The sequence below is a fragment of the Dipodomys spectabilis genome, unplaced genomic scaffold (assembly GCF_019054845.1).
Source record: "Dipodomys spectabilis isolate Male_0828 unplaced genomic scaffold, ASM1905484v1 ptg000067l, whole genome shotgun sequence".
Lineage (NCBI taxonomy): Eukaryota > Metazoa > Chordata > Mammalia > Rodentia > Heteromyidae > Dipodomys > Dipodomys spectabilis.
Window position 1 is genome coordinate 1,684,999 of NW_024870744.1, and position 17,481 is coordinate 1,702,479.

Sequence of the window (17,481 nt, forward strand, 5' to 3'; positions counted from 1 at the left end):
CAGGTAGAGGCCTTAATGTGTGCTTTGTGCTGTGCTTAGGGTACAACAGTCACTGTCTCATTCAAGTTATATAGCTACTAAGCCTCAGGCCAGGGATTGCATCTAGGGCCCTTTTGACTCCAGTACCCCAAATATTAACTTCTGTTATTGCAGGTTGGTATACCTTACATGAAATGCTTAGAAGTGTTTCAGATTCAGCTCTTGTAGGATTTTGGAATACTTGCACGTACATGACGAGATATCTTGGGATGGAACCAAGTCTGAACACTGAGTTCAGCCCAGAGCATCGACATTTTGACTGTGAAATGTCACATGAGGTCAGGTATGGGATTTTTCCACTTGTTGGCACTCAGAAAGTTTCATGTTTTGGATCATTTTGGATTTCAGGTTTTTGTGTTAGTGATGCACATCACATTTTGTTTGCATTTCTCACATGTTCATGAACTCAGCCTCATAGGGCTCCTCAGCCTACTGGATTGATTTGGATCAGGTCAGGTAGCAGGGTGGGTTTGGGGCAGACCAAGGCATCAGGAAGTATCTTCAAGGACTTTCAACATTTTCAACAAAATAGATTTTCTTTCTAATAGCAAAAAGAAACAAGATAATTTTATCAGTTTAGAATAGTAATGCTGTTTATAGCTAGCAGATCACGTGTGTATGTGTGTGTGTGTGTGTGTACATGTACACGTACACACATACATGCACTGATGCTACAGCTTGAACTCAGGGCTTGGGTGCTGTCCCAGAGCTCTCTTGCTCAAGGCTAGTGCTCTACCACTTGAGCCACAGCTCCACTTTTTGCTTTTTAGTGGTTTATTGGAGATAAGAGTCTCGTGGACTTTCCTGCTTGGACTTTGAACCTCAATCTTCAGAATTCAGCTTCCTGAATGGTTAAGATTACAGGCATTAGCCACCAAAGCCATCCAGCTCAGATACTTTGATAAATTAATATGTGGATTAACAAACTTGGGGAAACCAAATATCAGCAGAGAAATTTGTTCGGTATTTTCAAAGGTCAAGATGTGTGATAATGCTGGGTGCTGATAGCTCATACTTATAATCCTAGCTACTCAAGAGGCTGAGATCTGAGTATCATGGTTCAAAGCCAGCCTGGGCAGGAAAGTCTGAGAGACTTGTATGTCCAATTAACCACCAGAAAACCAGAAGTGTGGCTGTGGCTCGAAGTGGTAGAGAACTACCCTTGAGTAAAAGAGCTCAGGGACAGCATCCAGGCCCTGAGTTCAAGCCCCGACCAAAAAATAAAAAAAAAGATTTAAAAAGTTATAGGAAAGGAAAATTTTCTACATTTAGTTGCTCTTTGAGGATTTTTTTGCTTTTGGAGACTCTAGGGTTTGAACTCAAAGCCTCATTCTTGCTAGGCTGACACATTAATACTGAACTACACCTCCATCCTTGTTTTTTGCTGATCACTTTTAGGCTAGTTCCAGCTTTAGGCTTCCTTTAGTTCCTAGGATCTCAGGTGCAAACCACCATGTCTAGCTCCCCTATGTGGAGACAGGATCTTGCAGACTTTTCTGCCTGGGCTGGCCTGGAACCACGGTCCTCCTAATCTCAGCTTCCCATGTATCTTGGAATGACAGGTGTGTATCACTGCATCAAGCTATGGGTTGAAGAAGAGGTTCAAAAATGTCTGTCTGGGCTGGCCTTGAACCACAATTCTGTTCTCAACCTCCCAAGTAACTAGGACTCCAGTCCTGAGCCACCATACCTTAAACCTTCCTCAAAATAGTTGATCTTTCAAATGTGGTCTTTTCATTTCACTGACAATTCTGTGGGGAAACAAAATTAACAAAAAGAAATTAAAAACAAACAGTACAAAAAGTAAAGTAAAATTTAAAATTTTTTCAATTAAAAAAAAAAAAGGAGCCAGGTGCCATTGGCTCACATCTGTAGCTACTCAGGAGGCTGAGATCTGAGAATTGCAGTTCAAAGCCAGCCGGGGCAGAAAAGACCATGGGACTCTTATCTACAATTAAACACCAGAAAACTGGAAGTGGTGCTGTGACTCAAGATAGATTGCTCACCTTGAGCTGAAGAGTGCAGGGACAGCACCCAGGCCCAGAGTTCAAGTTCCACAACAGACACAAAAAAAAAAAGAAGGAAAAAAAATATAGCAGAATATTAAAAAAAAAAAAAAAACAGGTATTTCTTTTGACTTCCTGAAAGGACATGGGGATCCGAGCGAAAGAGATGCTAAGTACAGCAGTAGGTTTTATTTTTCATTTTATTTTACTTTTTTTGGTGCCAGTACAGTAGACAGTGGTTCATGAATGAGGTAGTTTCAGATGGTAAAGGCAGAAGGGAAGGCTTTCATAGGTGAGCACAGAGCAAAGGAAAAACACGTACTTGGTTCCGTTGGGGCAGAAGCTGTTCGTGGATCTCCTACTTAGAGGTCAGCTAGCAGTTAGTTCCTGATTCTTTTCTACACACTGTATTGGGATTATATTTGCTTACGTACAAACCCTGGACACTGGAGCTTCCTCAACCTAACAGCTTCCCAATTATTTGAACAGCATCAAAAGAAAACTGTGGCTCACTGAGAGTTTTCATCAGCACATTGCCCTGGGCAGTGATTGGCTCCCAGACTGCCAGGCAGCCTCTGTCCAGGCACCTTTGCACACTACAGGTGTAGGTAGGATGTTATTAAATCGGCACAGCAAGTTGGCCCATGAGCAGTTACTCTTAAGAAATAATCAACAAACTGTGATGGACGAATTCTTGATTGTCTATTACAACATCTTTTGTAAAGTGGGAAGTTTGGGAAACTAAATGGGAAGGAGAGGAGACTACAGCAATGTAAATGTTCATGTGCTGGAAGAGTGCATAGAAGAAATGTACAACATATTGATAAAAGCAAATTACTTTGGTTTGATTTGGTTTTTGGTCCTGGGATTGAACCCAGGGTCTTGTTCATGCTAGACAAGTGCTCTACCACTTGAACCAAGCCTCCAGCCCTTTTGTCTAGTTTTTTTGTCTCAAGCTACAGTCTTGCTAACTTTGCCTGGGCTATCCTGGAGCCCTGGGTTCTCCTGTCTCTGTTTTCCAAATGCTTGGATTACATGTATATGCTACCACACCTGGCTAATAAAGCTGTTTTTAAAGTTAGGAAAAGTAGTGAGCACCTGTATTTGGGAGGTAGAAGCAGGAGGATCACAAGTTCAAAGCCAGCCTAAACTACATAGACCTTATCTCAGGAAACACTGTACAATAATTTCAAATAATTTTTATGGCTAAATATATGGTTTATGTAATAGGAGGTGCCTTTGTTTCTACATGAACATCTCACTATAAGCTAAGCCACATGGACTTGGGTCTAGGGTTAAGAACAGGTCAGAACCAGGGTGATTGAGTTAACTGGGCATTAATGTAGTGCTAGCTCAAGTCCATTAAGGGGCTACAACCCCTCACATAAAATGTTGGGGACAGGGCACAGCTCCCACCCCACTTGTCCTGAAATGGGCTGAGATTGCGTCCTCCACCCCAGGCTGCCATCAGTCCCTGTCCAGGTCTTGTGTGAGAAAGGGTGGCAAGAACAAAGAAGCATACTGGTTCTTCTGGTAGACTCCAGGTCAACTGTGATTCTCCTTGCCCAAATGTCCTCATCTGTAAAGTGAGAATAATAACAGCACCTTCTTTCTAAAGTATACAGACTAAATAGGATGTTTTAAAGCTCAATGCCTAGAGTGTAACCTCTTCCAGTCAGCAGTTGTTAGTATTCATATTCATAGAAGTCATGCTATTCAGGCTCAACTTCCCTGTGATCTGGCTTTAGCCTCAAGGCAGGATTGCTCCAGCTGTCTCTAAAGAACTAGCAGTGGGGGAAAAGGGGTGGGTGCTGTTCCAGTGGCCTGCTTTCCCTCTCTGACTGCAGTGATCTAAGTGTTGTCTCTAACAAAATGAATCACTGTTGTTTTCCTTACAGACAGTTGCATCTATAAAAAGGTGTGCCCCTTTAATGGTGGCTCCTTTCTGGTTCAACCCTCTGCGTCAGATTTCCAGTTCTGTTGGAACCAGGCTCCCTATGCAGTTGGTAAGAAAAACATTTCTATGCCATGTGAAGCCCCTTGGCACAATTAATACACACTAAAAAAAAAAAAAAGGAGAATAAAACAGGCTCCACTGGGGGGCAAATATCAGTGGGAGGAAGAGAGGAGGGTGAAGGAGTGTGAATTTGGTTGGAGTACTTTATATGCATATATGAAAACAGAACAATGAAACCATTTGGAATTGTCTTAAGGGGAGAGGGAGAAGAGAGAGTGATTGAAATTGTGTACATATAAGCTGCTCTTTAAGTGCTCTTTCTTACTTTTTCTTTTTGTTCCCCTTTTGAGACATTTGTCCCATCTACTTTTTCCTCTTCTCAGCCTGTGAGCATTTGGAAGCAATTAAATATCACCTGTAGGCACTTAGTTGTTATTTGTGGAGCTTGTTTTTCCTTTTAGGACACTGATTGGCTTTTAGCCCTGGTCAGTTACTTATTTAGGTACTGAGGTTTGAACTTGCTAGATAGTTGCTCTACCACTTGAGCCATGTCTCTTTTTTATTTTGGAGCTTGAAATTCTTCAATCACAGAATGCCTACCACTGAAACTCTGGCTTGTGAATGGTAGTCCTTGTGATTGTGGCTCAAGATTCCTAGCTGGACCTTGCCTCTGAGAGTCAGATCAGAGCAAAGCATGTTCCAGTTAGGACTGTTTTCCTCACAAGAAGATTCTGCTATCAGCCCACATTATAGAATGTGAGGGGACCACAGGAATGGACCCAAGATCCTAGGGCATCTGGTCAGGCTCTGATGACAATGAGATGTTGCAAAAAGGGGATGGTAGAGTGGAAAATGAGGCAGATGCTGGTGGCTCATGCCTGTAATCCATGCTACCCAGGAAGCTGAGATCTGAGGATAGGGGTTTGAAGTCAGCCCAGGCTAGAAAGGTCCCTGTTAGACTCTTCTCTCCAATAAACCACTCAAAAAACAGAAGTAGCACTGTGGCCAAAATGGTAGAATGCTAGCTTTGAGCACAAAGAGATTCAGGGACAGTGCCCAAGCCCTGAGTTCAAGACCCACACTGACCCAAAAAAAAAAAAAAGAGTGGAAAATGACTTCTAGGTTTTGAATGCCACTAGAGGTCACCTGAGAGATCAAGCCAAGGGTGCTGTGGACTGGGAAGCTTAGAAAGTAGAAGCCTGGCAGTCCCAGACACTCAAGGAGGTAAATAGGAAGATCAAAATTCAAGGCCAAACAAAAATGTTGACAAGACTTGGTACAGTGGCATGCACCTGTCATGCTAGCTATGTGGGAAGCAGCAATAGGATTGTGGTTCAGGCCAGCTGAAGCATAAACATGAGACCCTCCATCTCAAGAATAAAGCAAAAAAGGCAGGGGACATGACTCATATGGTAAAGCACTGGCTAAGGGCAAGGCCCTGAGTTCAAACCCCAGTACTGCAACAACAACAAAAAAAGTTAAAAAAAGAAAAGTTTCAGCCACTTTGGGACCACAGGCCAGAGTCATAAAGGAGTTCCAACCTGCTGGGGACACACGGCTGGAGTTTCCAGGCAAGATGGCGTGTACCCAGGGAGAGGATGTGTAAAACATGGACTGGACAGTGGTGGGAGGGGAGAGGGTGGCCTGTGGGATCTGGCCTGTGAGTAGCCAGGTCTGGTAATGGGGCTTCAGAGGGAGAAATGGCCATGTGAACTGAGGAGAGTACACACTGGAGGCAGATATTTAGCCACAAAGGAGGTACTCGGCCCATAGGAGTACAAGCCACCGCAGCACTGGGGTTCTGTCCATAGAAGGAAGAGGAGAAGCATCAGAATAGGAGAGGTGGAAGCTTCTAGAGCACTGAGGGTAACGGTGAGCCAGTCATAGCCAGTCTGCAACCAGCAGGCCAGCAGGCCGGGCTGTGACCGGAATGTTCACTTGCAGTGTGCGCCTTCCCATACCTCCTGGCCTTTACCACCGACTCCATGGAGATCCGCCTGGTGGTGAACGGGAACCTGGTCCACACGGCCGTGGTGCCGCAGCTGCAGCTTGTGGCCTCCAGGGTGAGTAAATGGGGATTTCACTTCTGTGTTGGGTTCCGGGGGCCCCAAAGCACTGTGAGATCTGAGGTGAGCATAGAATTGCCTCCCACCAAGTCAGACCAATGACAGCCGCACAGCTGCTGTGCCGCAGGGCCAGAGACGGAAGGCTGAGCAGTGACTGCCCAGGTTCTCCTGTGGCCTCCTCACACTTCAAAACACTCGGATTTGGTAGATGTAGCCACTGGGTGCTAGTAGCTGATTGAGGGGCACTCAGTTGGAAAGACACCCCTCCCACACTGAGCCAGTTATTTATGTCATTGTCACGTGAAGATAGTATGAGTCTAGAAAACTAGAAGCCCTTTCGTTCTTGGCCACTTTCTAGGCCCAATTTGAGTTTGTGCCTGTAAACATGGCTCATAGATTCTTCCATGTCTCAGAGGGATACAGGAATGCAGATAGCATCCCAAGATGTTGTCCATTGCTGCCACACAGTCCCACAGCCTTCATTCTAGTCCCTGCCCACAGTTGGCTCCCTGAACATCTCTGTGCCTGCCAGGCTAGGCTGGGACCTATACCCTTGTGGCACTTTGTGTGTGTGTGTGTGTGTGTGTGTGTATATGCATGTGCACACATGTGCGTACATTTGCACCTGTCCAAGGGCTTCAACTAAGGGCCTGGGCACTGTCCCTTGGCTTTTCTGTTTAATGAGAGTGCTCTACCACTTGAGCCACAGCTCTACTTCTGGATTTGTGGTGGTTAATTGGAGATAAAAGTCTCATGGACTTTCCTGCCCAGCCTGGCTTCAAACTGTGATCCACAGATCTCAGCCTTCTGAGTAGTGAGAAATCAGGTATAAGCCACTGGCACCCAGCTTCTGTGGTACTTTTTGTGGGCCATGGGGCTTATACTCAGGGCTTGGGCACTGTTCCTCAACTCTTTTGCTCAAGACTAGTGGTCTACCACTTTAAGCCAGAGCACCACTTCTGGTTTTCTGGGGGTTAATTGGAGGTAAGAGTCTGCCAGGCTGGCTTCTAACCTTAGTCCTCACATTTCAGCCTTTTCAGAAGCTAGGAATACAGGTGTGAGCCACCAATGCCTGGCCTACAGCACTTCTAAAATTTTTTCTATTATTATATAGATGATGTACAGAGGAGTTAGAGTTATTTAAGTTGGATAGAGAGTACATTTCTTTCTAGAGAATGTCACCCCGTCCCTCATTCATTCCCAGTTTCTCCCTCCCATCCCCACCCACAAGTTGTATAGTTCATTTTCAACACGGTGGTGAGTGCCACTGCTGCATTTGTTCACTTTCTGTCCCTCCCAAATACAGATAAACAAACAGGACAAAACAAAAAGAAAATAAAATCCTATTGTTTCCATTCTGGAGTTCATTTTGATAAATATTATTTTATATTAGAGACTAATAGGCATTGCACCTTCGTGTTTCTTCCCTAAGAGTGTCCCCCCTTGGTCTCACTGTATGTGAATGCCTAGTCCTGTATAATTTATCATGATCCAGTGTATTTAGATCTAGCTTCCATGTATGAGAGAAAACATGGCTATTTGTGTCTCTGAGCTTGGCTTACCTCACTTAACATGGTTTGTTCTAGGTCCATCCATTTTCCTGCAAATATTGCAATATTCTTTTTAATGGCTGTGTAAAATTCCATTGTGTATAGGTACTACATTTTTTGCATCCACTCATCTATTGTAGAGCATCTGGGCTGTTTCCATAACTTGGCTATTGTGAATAGTGCAGCAGTGAACATGGATATGCAGGTGTCTTTACCATATCTTGACTTGTGATGCTCTGGGCAGATGCCTGGGGGGGGGGGGGGGTATGGCTGGGTGATAGGGAAATTCTATGTTTAGTTTAGTTGAGGAATCTTGAGACTGCTGTCTAGAGTGGTTGTACTAGTTTACATTCCCACCAACAATGTATTAGGGTTCCTTTTATCCCACATCCTTTCCAGCATTCATTGTTGTTTGAATTCACGATGTTGGTCAATCTAACTGGAGTTAGGTAGAATCTCGGAGTTGTTTTGATTTGTATTTCCTTTATAGCCAGGAATGATGAGCATTTCTTCATATGTTTCTTTGCCATTCTTCTGAGAAGTCTCTTCTTCACTCCTTTGCCCATTTCGTAATTGGTTTACAAGTTTGGGAGGGGTTAGTTTCTTGAGCTCTTTGTATATTTTGGATATCAGGCCTTTGTCAGATATATTGCTGGTAAAGATCTTCTTCCAGTCTGTTGTCTGTCTTCCTAGTTCAGTAACTATGTCCTTGCTGTGCAGAAACGTTTTATTTTTATGTCATCCCATTTGTCAAGTCTCTCTCCTATCTACTGTGCCACTAGGACTCTTTTCAACAAGTTTCTGCCTATGTGTGGCACTTTTTGATCCTGCCACTGATCACACTTGGTGGATGGTGGCTGTTTTTGTGTCTCCCTACCTCACCATAGCTGTGACAGCAGGGCCCAAGCTGCCTTAGTCACCAGCAGCACCAGTGTGTGCTGCCAGTGCCCAACCCCCAATGCTGGAAGAAGTGTGCATGCGCATGTCCATGTGCATGTATGTGTGTTGGTTGATTATAAATTTTGCTGATACAGTTTTCAGTTTACAATAGTAGTATACAGTGCTCTTTATCACCAAATATTAGCCAGCTAGTTCTCACAAAATGCTTTTGCTAATTTTTGCCAATCCCTGCTATTCACAGCAAACCTATAGCAGTAATCCCACCATGATTTTCCAGTGGGATGGTATTCCACCCACTCATTCTTTTTCCAGCAAGTTTAGTATCAAAGAATGTAATGTATAGTCACACATTATATTGCTATACTATTAAACTATCATATAGTTTAATACACAGTAATGTTAATATGCTAACAGTGGTTTAATAGGCTGTTACATTAATGGAAAAAGCAATCAGTCATTAAACTAGGACTTATTGCAGCTTCAGCCCTAGATTCAACACACTTTTAATTTTCATTGGTAATATCTTCATTTTTTTCCTAGTACCAGGGCTTGAACTCAGAGCCTTGAGCTCTTGCTTGTCTTGCTTGCTCACAGATGTAGCTCAATCACTTGCGCCATCTAGCCAGCTAGATTTTTGTTGGTTAATTAGAAATAAAGTATCCCATTTTCTGCCCAGGCTGGCTTTGAACCACAATTCTCCAGGTCTCAGCCTCCTGAGTAGTTGGGATTACAGATGTGAGCTATCGGTGCCTGGCTTTAGTCACTTTAACTTTAGACAAAATAATCAAGCTCTGATTTGCATCACTTTCCACTTGCTGTGGCATAGTCCACTGTGGTTAGTGTCCTGTCTCCAGTGTTGTGCTCAGAGAGTGGAGTCAGGAAAAGCAGAATAGTAGCCTCCAAGAATGTCTCCAGTGAACACAAGCTCTCAATAACAGAAACCACAGATAACAGTAATATGGTGAAATAATTAGGAATGGCTGGATTTTGGCATTGAATACCTTTTAACATATAAGTATCTGCCATTTAAGTTTTTTAATGGATGGCCTGCAAAAATTTCTGACAGGTGGCTCTTGTGAGTCACACTCAGCATCCTACTACTGCCCTTGTCACCAAAATCAGCACCAAAATCAGCACGTATAGGGGGGCGGGAGTGTTCGCTGCATCAGTGAATGAATGAGCCATTTCTTACCTGTAGTCCTCAGGGACTCTGGGTATGTGACATGTTGGTGTCTGCCAGAGTAGGGGAGGTCAACAGGTACATCAGGAAAGGGGGTAGGGAACTGGACCATCAGGAGAGGCTGGCTGCACAGGGAAACCTCGGGAAGCCACCCCAGCACAAGGTACTATACTGCAAGCTCCCAGGAGGGCAGGAGGTCGCAGACCAGCCTGGACCAATCAGAGGCTGGGGAGTGGTGCAGGAAGCAGGGATGCCAGGCAGCTCGGTGACACTTCCTCTCTCCTTCCAGTCGGACATATACTTCACAGCGGCCGCAGCTGCGCCCGAGATTTCATCTGGAGGCAGCTCCAAGGGGGCCAGTGCCCACAGTTCTCCTCAGACACCCCCAGGCCGAGACACTCCAGTCTTTCCTTCTTCCCTGGGGGAAGGTGAAGTCCACTTTTACTCTCCTTACTAATTTGATCCTCTTGGATTTCTCTGGTTTACTGTCAAATATCTACACATGTGATCACTGCCTAAGAAATGACTATTTAAAGCCATTTAAAAAAAAAAATGGGATTGGAAATATGGCTTAGTTGGTGGAGAGAAAGTATACTGAATTTATAATTTATTATTACTTATTAATCTGAATTGATTATATATTTAAACCTGACTTACAAGCTAAGAGACTACCTAGGAGGAGGACAGAGAAAATAGAAAAACAGAGTGCATAACTGTGTAACACATTGTAAGTACATATGAGAGCAGCTCAGCTATAGATAGATAGATAGATAGATAGATAGATAGATAGATAGATAGATAGATAGTAGGGGGATGGGGAAGGAGAAACAGGCCTCATAGGTGAGTGGGATCTAGCCAGAGGGTGTTGTGCTGGCTGGGAGGATAAAGGATGTTAACTTCTATCCAAATAGATTATTTGCAACTAAGAAAATAGAACAAGGAAACCTGTCAGGAATGCTATTTTTAGAGACAGCAAGAAGTGATAGAGGAGGCAAAAATGATTGGAATAATATATAGAAATAAAAATCTTGTGATTTTAAAAAAGAATTCAGTTATGAGAAATATTTCAGAGGGGATAAGGGGGGATCAAAGATTTGAGAGCACCCAGTTTGGTTATTTCCTTCAGGGAGGTTAATTATAGTGGGTTTTACTGATGGGTATGGTAGTACACACTTATAATCCCAGCACTTGGAAAGGTTTCTTTGCAGTTTTTAGAGGGTCTGTTTTTGTGTGTGTGCTGGTATTGGAGCTGGACCTCAGGACCTCATGCTTTTGTTTGCCTTTTTTTGTTCAAAGTTGACATTCTACCACTTGAGCCACACCTCCACTTCTGGCTTTTTGCTGGTTAATTGGATAAGAGTCGTTTCGGATTTTTCTGCCCTGGCTGGTTTTGAACTGCAGTCCTCAGATCTCAGCCTCCTGAGTAGCCACCAGCACCTGGCTAACACGAGAGAGGTTAAGGAAGATGAATCCAGCTCCAGGCCAGCCTGGTATACATAGTAAGGCTATCTCAAAACAACCAAAAATTGTGAAGTCCATTTTATAACTAACAGTACATAGGTACTGCAAGGCCGTGGCATTGCACTGCATACCCTGTTCTCCCGGTGGGTAGCTTTGCCTGTGAACTTCAGAAGCCTTGCGTGGTTCCTGCCTGCTGGCTGTGAACAGTTTGGAGTTGTACAACTTCTCTCCACACCAGTTGCCTTTGTCACTCACCGTTAAGATAACTCCAGGACTCTAGGCAGCTTTTTTTCTTATCTAGCCTATTTCCTGTGCAAGCATAAGTAGTGAACACATTTTACCTAACTTGCCCTGACACAACACAGACTATCACACACTCATGTAAGACCGGGGAGATCAGCACGAAACATAAAATCTTCCTTCAGGCTAATGATATTGAGGAATAAGAAGTTATTCTCTTGTAAATAACCTGGGCCTAAAGTTCTGATGTTCTTTTCTTAATTGTGTTTCAGGTGAAATTCAGTCTAAAAATCTGTACAAGATCCCACTTAGAAACCTTGTGGGCAGAAGCATCGAACGACCCCTGAAATCGCCCCTGGTCTCCAAGGTCATCACCCCGCCCACTTCCATAGGCCTTGGCATTGCTGCCATTCCTGTCACACACTCTTTGTCCCTGTCTCGAATGGAGATTAAAGAAATAGCAAGCAGGACCCGAAGGGAACTGCTAGGTAATAGTTTTTTTCCTTTTTTTTTTTCTTTTGTGACTGTACTGGGGCTTAAACTCAGGGCTTGGGTGCTGTCCCTTAGCTTTTCTGCTTAAGGCTGGTGCTCTACCACTTGAGTCAAGCTTCACTTTTGGCTTTTTGGTAGTTAATTGGAAATAAGTCTCATGGACTTTCCTCCCTGGGCTAGCTTTGAACCTTGATCCTCAGATCTCAGCCTCCTGAGTAGCTAGGATTACAGATGCGAGTCATCAGTACCTGGTGGTAATAGCTTTCAGTGTTTATGTTATCACATTTGTAAATAGAATAGCTGGTTATAAATAGTTTATATATAGTATAAATTATGGTACAAGTTATAGAATAAGTTATAGTACATCTACACCAAGGAATTCCTTATCATTTGCCACCAACAACTATTAGCACAGAAAGCTACTCAAGCCATGTTTAAAAGGGAAACAAAAGCTTATAAAATACTAGTCTGGAGTATACAAAGTTTTTAAATAGAAGTATGTATATCTGAGAACCTAAGAAAGTATTAGAAGTTACAGCTTGTAGTTTTCAGACATTTGATATCGGTCAGCCGAAGGCAGGAATCTGCCACATCTTTATAACTGCGTCCCAGCCCACTTGTCACTTCCCACAGCCTCTTGCTATAGGTCGGGCCTTTGGGGCTGTCCAGAGGCAAGGTGTACCCCTGTCAGTACAGATGGAGACCAGACCAGAGAAGCATCAAGCATTGTGGGCATCATCAGAAGCCTAGACAGTTTCATAAGCATTTTGTTGTTGGTGGTGGTGGTGGTCATGGGGCCTGGGCACTGTCCCTCAGCTCTTCAGCTCAAGGTAACGCTCTACCACTTGAGCTACAGTGCCACTTCCAGCTTTTTCTGCTTATATGGTGTTGAGGAATCGAACCCAGGGCCTCAAGAATGCAAGGCATGGGCTGGGAAGGTGGCTCAGTGGTAGAGCACTTACCTTGCATGCATGAGGCCCTGGGTTCGATTCCTCAGCACCACATAAGCAAAAAAAAAAAAAAAAAGAATGCAAGGCATGTACTTTACCACTGAGCCACCTTTCCAGCCAGCCCCTCATAAACTTTTTGTTCAGATTTATGGAAAGAAAATAAATAGGAAGTGTTTATTTACAGGTTAAACCAGTAAGAACTGGTTTGCAAAATTGCATTGGGGGGGCTGGGAAGGTGGCTCAGTGGTAGAGCGCTTGCCTTGCATGCCTGAGGCCCTGGATTTGATTCCTCAGCACCACATAAGCAAAAAAGAAAAAAGCCAGAAGTGGCGCTGTGGCTCAAGTGGTAGAGCGCTAGCCTTGAGCTGAAGAGCTGAGGGACAGCGCCCAGGCCCAGAGTTCAGGCCCCACAACCAGACCCCCCCCCAAAAAAATTGCATTGGGATCTGCAGGATAAAAGTAGCAGGACATCAGCTTTAGCACATCTCTGACTGCAGTAATGTCTTCGGAACAACTGAAGGAGGGGACTCGGCTCACCCAATAGGGCAGGCTTAACACTGATGGAGCAGTTTTCAAAGTTGGTGTCTTACAGTTTGTAAAATATGAACATTCCTATTTTCAGTCTGTTCTTCTATGTAAAAGCTCTATCTGTGGACCACGATTTTACATACTGTGCTTTTCAGAAACTGCACCTTGAAGAATGACAATCACTAGCCACAGGACTGTGGGACTGTCTCCTTGTAGGACTTCCAAGTCTAGGGGTAGGGGTGGCATTAGAGCAATGCAAACATGCTCTATGATCATAAGGGATGAAAAGAACCTTCCAGCAATAAGGAAGCTACATTTGGAAATAGATATTCCATCATTTTCTTGACTCTGACCCAACTATACCAATATGCCCTAGGACTAAGGGTTTTTTTTTTTCTACTTCCAAGGCAGCATTATGGTAATGACAGGCTGACCTGTGGTATCTCCCCTGTAATCCAGGCCTCTGCGACGAAGGAGGGCCCAGGTCAGAAGGAACACCAAGGGCCAAATCAAAAGCCCGGAAGCGGTTAGAAGAAAGCCAAGGAGGCGCCAAAGCAGAGACCGTGAGATCAACTAGCAATGACAGGTAAAGGCAGTGTCGCCCCTGCCCAGAGGGTGCCCTGTGGGTACCACACCTGTGCACAGAATGCCCTTTGACCCCACCACACAGGGTCAGCATCCAGTTCCTCTTAAGATCCCCAGAGGGCACAGCTGCCAGGATGGAGTCTCCGCAAGTGGGACCTCGACAAGTGGTCCCTAACAAGTGGGGCTCCTCACTAGCAGTCCAGCATACTAAGAGAGGGAGGGGTAATTCAGTAGAAGGACACTTGCCTATGAGCAAGGCCATGGGTTGGTCCCCAGCACTCCAAAAACAAAAAATATAGTAATAAGAGAGTGTACATTTTTTTCTGTCAGGTGTGGGGCTTGAACTCAGGGCCAGGGCTTGTCCCTGAGCTCTTTTGCTCAAGGCTAGCACTCTACCACTTTGAGCTACAGTGTCACTTCCAGTTTTCTGGTGGTTTATTGGAGATAAAAGTCTCACAGACTTTCCTGCCTGGGCTGGCTTTGAACTGAGCCTCAGATCTCAGCCTCCTGAGTAGCTAGGATGACAGGTGTGAGCCACCAGCACCTGAGTAGCTAAGATTACAGGCATGAGCTACCAGCACCCAGTGAGATTGTAATTGTTTTGTCCCAGAAATTTGATAGATTTAAAAAACTATTAAGAGTGCAGGGAAAGCGAAGCTGCCCAGTCCTACAGGGCATGTGAACAAGCTCAGCATCACTGAGTAGACACTGGCTGTCCTTCAGTGGTACCATGCATGTTCCTTGGGATGGTACTTCATTCACTCAGCGCTCACTTGCTGAACCCAGCCCTGAGCCGAGAGCTGACACAGGAGACAACCAACCCCTCTCTGCTTCCGGTCGGCTCACAGGCCAGTGGAGACGGCCAACCGGAGCCTAAGCAGTGACTGAAGGGCTAGGAAGCAGGTGGTGAGGAATGCCACCCATCCTACACCTCAAACACCAGGAAAGGCTGAGCCCTGTGTAAGACCAGTAAACACAAACCTCCAAGAGCAGTCCTTGCTTCAGCCCAATCTAGATGACATGCGACTTCACATCCTAGAGAGAAGCAGGCAGTAACCCTTACGGAGAGACAAGTTAAAACCTCAGTGGCAGGTAGATGTCCATTTTGACAGGGGATCAAAAAAAGTGTTTAAGGAAATGGCATGGAACCAGGCTTAAAGTGCATGTAAGGATTTATGGGAATAATTCCTATGACATCCAGAGCCTGCAGCCAGAGTGGTACGGTCAGAGAGAAAGGAGAGAGGCAAGGAAGCAACCTCATGTGCCCGTGCTGTCTGCCTGCGGGCCCTGTGCTGGGAAGGGGCTTCCTGCACTCCCTCACCTCCCCATCATGGAGGGGGTGCAGATAAAGCTGATGAGCCCAGATGAGCTGGACGCTGCAGACAGGAGAGGCCCAGTCCCCGGGTGTCCCCAGGACGCCTTAACAATGACACTTTTTCTCTTTCAGAATCCCATCAGGCATCTTGGAAAGTCCTTGGACTTTGGAAGCCAATCCCGACAGGCATTTCCACTCGGCAAGCTCAGACCAAGATGCTGTGGTAGACAGAGAGGGCGACCCTGCCTCGGCCAGCAGCCTCTTCCAGCTCATAGCTTCCTCTGATGAAGACGTTATTGACTTGAAGTAGAGTCCACACTTCATCTGCATCCTTAGTTTTCTTATGGAAGTTTATACTCTTTAAGCAGTTTTAACATCATCTCTCAACAAAATGTGGCTCTCAGCCTGTCAGTGATCTATTGGACCAAACCTTGTGTACCCTTGGCCAGTTTGGGTCACTCTCCAGTGTCCGGTGCCATCTTTCCTGACCTTTGTTTTTTTTTCCGTTAAGGAACCATCAGTTTCCTTGTAATAAAGGTGGTAGATTTCATTGAAGTTTTAGATCAAAACTTTGAATAAATCAAAAATCTTCATTCTTATTTACTGCAACCTTCTCATATTTTATATACTTAGGTGGGAAATTATTTTTTTCATTACAAATTTGATTTGTGTCACACAATGTCTTCTTTTATAAAGAAAAGCCATTGCGTTTAAACTTTATTATCAGTAAGTTTTCTTTCTGCACTTTGGCCCCTGTTACTGTTTGACTTCACTGTGATGGAAAGCTCGCTCTGCTTCTACCTGTGGACTCGAGGGGGATGAATGAATGCCTAGGTTGCAGAGGGTCCCCTTCCTCCTCTGCCTCTTGAAAAATAATAAGGCAAGGGAACTTGTCAGTCTGAAGAGTATGTTGTCTGGTTTTGTTACTTTGAGATCATATAACCAAACAATTACCCTAATATTCCATGTCCCCACTTTCCCCAGCTCCATCCTCAGGGAAGAAATGGCGGGGGGGGGGGGGGGGATGGGGGACCATAAATGCAATAATGAAATGTGAGCCTCTGGCTGGATCAAAGTAGAAAAATCTAGCTTCTAGTGAAACTGGCTCAAGTGGTAGAATGCCAGCCTTGGGTGGAAAAAGCCAAGCACGAATATGAGTCTGAGTTCAAACCCCAGTAGAAAGAAAAGGAAGGGAGGAGAAAGGAAGTAAAGGATAGAAAATCTAGCTTCACTGACATTATTTGTAAAAAGTGAGCATCATTTACCCTTATTAGTTGATTCTATTTTATTATACCTCTTCTTGCCTATACTTCTCTCTGGAAAGCAATTCAGTAATGTGCCCCCTGAGATGCTCTGAAGAATTCTTCGGCAAGCCTGTAAGTGAATAGACTACTTGGTAGGACCTTGACCTCATGGGTTTGCAGACATCCAGGTCCTGGTGGTCCTTGCACACTTCGGGGAGGATGGCCCTCTCTACCTTTTTCACACAGTTCAGCATGACACAACCAGGCTAAAGGCGCTTGGTTCCTCTGTAGCATAAGTAAAAGAAGCAATGACGTGTGCCTTAGATGTTCCCAGGTGAACTGTTTATGACCCACATGGCTTCTTATGTTTGCAGAGTAAGCACTCACATCTTGGTGCTTGTTAGAGCCTTTTCACAGATGAGGACCCCAAAGTCAACAAGACACTATCTCACCAACAGTTCTGCAAAATTAATTATTCTGCTTTTCAAATAAGGGAACTGAGGCTTAGAAAGAGGCCATGATTTGAACTTTTGAGTTCTCTGACCCCAGAAAACTCACCGCCTCCACTGCATGCCTCACAGAGCCTGGTGTCTGTTGGAACTGTTTGGCATTTTTCATGTTTAACTAGTCAGCTTCATGAGCTTGTCTCCTTGTCTTTCCTGTCACCAAAAAACAAAAACAAAAAACAATTCTTGCTGAAGTAGAAAAACCAAGAGCTTCCTGCCAAATGAACAACTTCCTGATAAGACAAGAGGCCAGGATCTGAGTAGTTAGTGGAGAAGGGACAACAGCTGGATGCTGCTCATCAAGTTGATGTGGGGTGGGGTGGGAGGCCATTCTGCCAACAATATATGCACACTCAGGGGCAGGAATAGCTTTATAGGAGTCAGCAGCTCAGAAGGCTGACGATTGCCACTTGCCACTGGCTGAGTTACAAAGGATGCAGTCTAATTTCCATGTTTCTCAGA

General features: G+C 44.6%; 1 protein-coding gene across 1 annotated transcript in view; it reads left to right on the forward strand.

Moving 5' to 3' along the window:
- Garnl3 (GTPase activating Rap/RanGAP domain like 3) overlaps positions 1-15,868 on the forward strand; it is a 131,026-nt gene extending 115,158 nt beyond the window's left edge. Inside the window, exons 25-30 of the mRNA XM_042681108.1 lie at positions 3,944-4,051; positions 5,947-6,065; positions 9,988-10,126; positions 11,672-11,887; positions 13,829-13,955; positions 15,402-15,868. Coding sequence (XP_042537042.1) covers positions 3,944-4,051; positions 5,947-6,065; positions 9,988-10,126; positions 11,672-11,887; positions 13,829-13,955; positions 15,402-15,579 — 887 coding nt within the window. The 3' untranslated portion in view covers positions 15,580-15,868. The remainder of the gene's footprint in view (positions 1-3,943; positions 4,052-5,946; positions 6,066-9,987; positions 10,127-11,671; positions 11,888-13,828; positions 13,956-15,401) is intronic.
- Positions 15,869-17,481: the final 1,613 nt, after the last annotated feature.